At 37.3% G+C, this 3,255-nt stretch overlaps 1 protein-coding gene across 1 annotated transcript; it reads right to left on the reverse strand.

The window, feature by feature from the left end:
- Window positions 1–260: 260 nt before the first annotated feature.
- On the reverse strand, window positions 261–1,879 carry LOC127741243 (uncharacterized). Its single transcript, XM_052253326.1, has 5 exons — window positions 1,859–1,879; window positions 1,520–1,760; window positions 1,089–1,444; window positions 978–1,045; window positions 261–882 (listed from the first exon to the last, which is right to left on the reverse strand). Exons 1-5 carry the CDS (start codon window positions 1,877–1,879, stop codon window positions 261–263), a joined length of 1,308 nt encoding a protein of 435 aa, XP_052109286.1.
- Window positions 1,880–3,255: the final 1,376 nt, after the last annotated feature.

Here is a 3,255-nt window from a genome sequence, read left to right on the forward strand (position 1 = left end):
CTGTGGAAGGTTGTTACGACATAAATATTAATTTGGAACCGTGTTTAACTTGTACACTCTTGCTATCATTTATAACGTTCTAATTAGGTTTTGTTTAGTATATAATATGTAATTTAAAAATATGTGTAAGTTAGAAGCATATAAATATGTTCTTAAGTAGAAGTAAATGTAAGTTAGAAAGAAATATGTATTTAACTTTAATGTTGTTGTATATCATATTAAGTTCATCTAATTACAAAACTAAAAAGAAGTGTAAGAATTCAATAAACTAGCAGCCCATCATGTGGGGTTACATGACGTCTGAGATTAGTAAGGAAGAACGACCATGACTCCGTGCTCTCGGATTCGACAATGGTAAAAGCAATAGGCAGGATGTTGCTATTGCCGTCTTGTGATATCGCAATAAGCAACACTCCACCGTATCTCCCATACAGATGTGTGTCGTCGACGTAAACAAATGGCTTGCAATGCTTGAATGCCTCGACACATGACGGAAAAGTCCAAAATACTTTGTCGAATATGCTACAGTTGCGGACCAGAAGGTGTCTATCATAGTACGATCCGCCCCGTAGGTCACAAATGGTTCCAGAAAAATAGCTCTGCATTGCTTGAAGCAGCTTTGGCACCTTGTTGAATGACTCCTCCCAATCTCCGTAGATCTGTACAATTGCCTTCTGCTTCGCCATCCACACTTTTCTGTAGGAAGGTTTGAAGTGATAGCTTGCCCGGACCGCACCTTGCAAAACCGGAATGCTCACGGAAGGATTGGACTGTATCAACGGTAATATGACCCTGCATATGAGACTGCTGTCTAACTGACGATGGTCTTGAGACATGGTGGGTGCTAAAGAACTGTGCGCACCACCAATCCTCCGAACCTCCCTAACACAACAAAAGAGTATTAGTTCAGCTATATCTCAAAACTACTTTATATTTTGCATAGAAGTACTGAAAAGCACAATTAAAGTTGGACTTACCAATATCCGAGGTTCTGCCTAAGGGCCATATGGAGGCTCCATGGACACCCATTTGTAGCTTGCCGGCACTGCACATGGTACTTTAGTCGGTTTGATTCGATTACCTGGTACTCTGTACTCCTGCAAATACTGTAATTCTTCATACCCTAGAGCCCTGCGTCTCGGCATTTGAATATGTGGTCGACCCGAAACTCTACCCCCACCATCCAGATTGTAATCCTCTTCTCCCGTGTCAGAAAACAGAGTCCTCTCATGCATGGTGTCCAGATCCAGACTATGATAACGATTTGGCATTGTCGATAGCGCCGGAATTGGGTAAGGTGGAGGCAAGACATGACGCGCCACATTCGGGGTGGGCATCTTGGGTACAAACTCCTCATCATCGCCCTCTTCGAAAGAATCACTATCGGCACTATCCGCCGCGTATTCTTCGTCTGACTCCTTGTCGCCCGCATCCGCCTTATCAACTGGAACAACGATATGGATCGATGGTGGTGCAAGAGGTCAGTCGTCCTGGACATAGGTCGAGTGTACAAAATCACCACGACCAATATCTCCAACCTCGGCGGAAAGCTCCATCACCTGTTCTGCCATGATCCTCCTAGGGATGTCAAACATGAGTCGAACATGCTCGTTCCCTAGAAGGTGAAAGAGTCGAAACCGGAAAACTCCATTACCCATGGGTGCTAGCAACCTATACCCCACCTTTCTGACCTCCCTCGCTTCTATATCACCGAGGTTATTCAGTATCAAACTCTTCAACTCCGACAACGTACTTACACACTAAGTGCGCAATAGCATCGGATACTCACACTCAAATATCACCCCATTGTCGCCATTTCTCATACGACAATCAGGATAACACACACAACCATGTATACGCTGTTGTTGTTATTGGCCATCGTTGCGTTATTTTTGTGAGAAAAACAAGACAGAAAAATATATAAAATGTGTGTGGAGGATGCCAAAGGTTGCACATCCTTTTATAGCAGCTGAAAATTTGTCCTCTTGTATCTCGTTTATAGTGTAAACGAGGTATACACGTGTCAGCCTAACTTGTCTTATCTCGTTTACACTGTAAACAAGATACATGTGAAATTATTTCGTTTACAGTGTAAACAAAATAAAAGAAAGACATTTATTTGATAAAATATTTTTAAAATTATTTATTTCGGTAATTATTATAATTATTTTATTTATTAAAATAAAAAATTCAACAATTATAGCATCTATAAAAAATTAAAGTTTCTACACAATCACAAAATTTTAGTTTATCACATTTTCTTCCAACAATAGTTAATATATATATATATATAATTTTTAAATGAATAAATAAATTATACTATTTAATTTTAATTACTTATTTATTAATAACTGAAAAAATAACTATATATATTAGAGCCACAGAGACTATCTAATGATTTAAAGACCTCTTATTTGCACCATGTTATTAACATGATATTCAACACTTAACGAAATATGAAAAAAGAAAACGAAAAAAAAAGTGTCTTGATTGATAAATTATTATTATGTATACGTAGGAGGTAGAGGGTGGAAAAAAAGAGCTTAGTATAGGAAAATAGTGAGACAAGAATAAGAAGACAAGGAATAGGCAAGGAGGGAAGAAAAGTCTTAGAGAAGCCATCAATTTCCGCAAAGGGAGCAAGTTGAGGAACTATACAGTTACAAATATCGCAGCATCAACCATGGATGCCTAATCAAATAGTAATGATGTTAAATCATAAAATTATATTATTTGTATTGAGTCGGATCTCATCCGATCTTATGGTGCAAAATTAGCCTCATCGAGAGTGATAGGTAGTAATTAAATTAATATTATAAACTTTAGTATTCTATTTATTTAACAAAGGTAGCTTGTGCCCATCATGGGCATCAAAAATTGAGAGTCCTAACTTCAAAGATTAAATTATATATTAAACAGATACCCATTATCCCACATAGGTCTCTCTCGTTTAAGTCTCTTCCCCCTTAATCCACTTTTTTTTTATAATGACCTCAATAGATTCCTTTTCTCTTAATTATCATCTTGATTAGATATTGTCATTAAAAAGCGAGATTAACGTAACCTTGATGATATATAGAACTAATTAAATTAAAGTGAAATTCCGCTTGGCAGTCTATTCGATCTCCACACACACCACCTCAACGTAACTTATTATGTAGTCTTAGCTTTTTTTTTTTTTTGGGAAGAAAATTAAATTAAACCTCGTAATCCATTATGAAACCTGTCTATAAAGTGCTTTGAGAAGATGAAATA

Source organism: Arachis duranensis, chromosome 8, assembly GCF_000817695.3.
Source record: "Arachis duranensis cultivar V14167 chromosome 8, aradu.V14167.gnm2.J7QH, whole genome shotgun sequence".
Lineage (NCBI taxonomy): Eukaryota > Viridiplantae > Streptophyta > Magnoliopsida > Fabales > Fabaceae > Arachis > Arachis duranensis.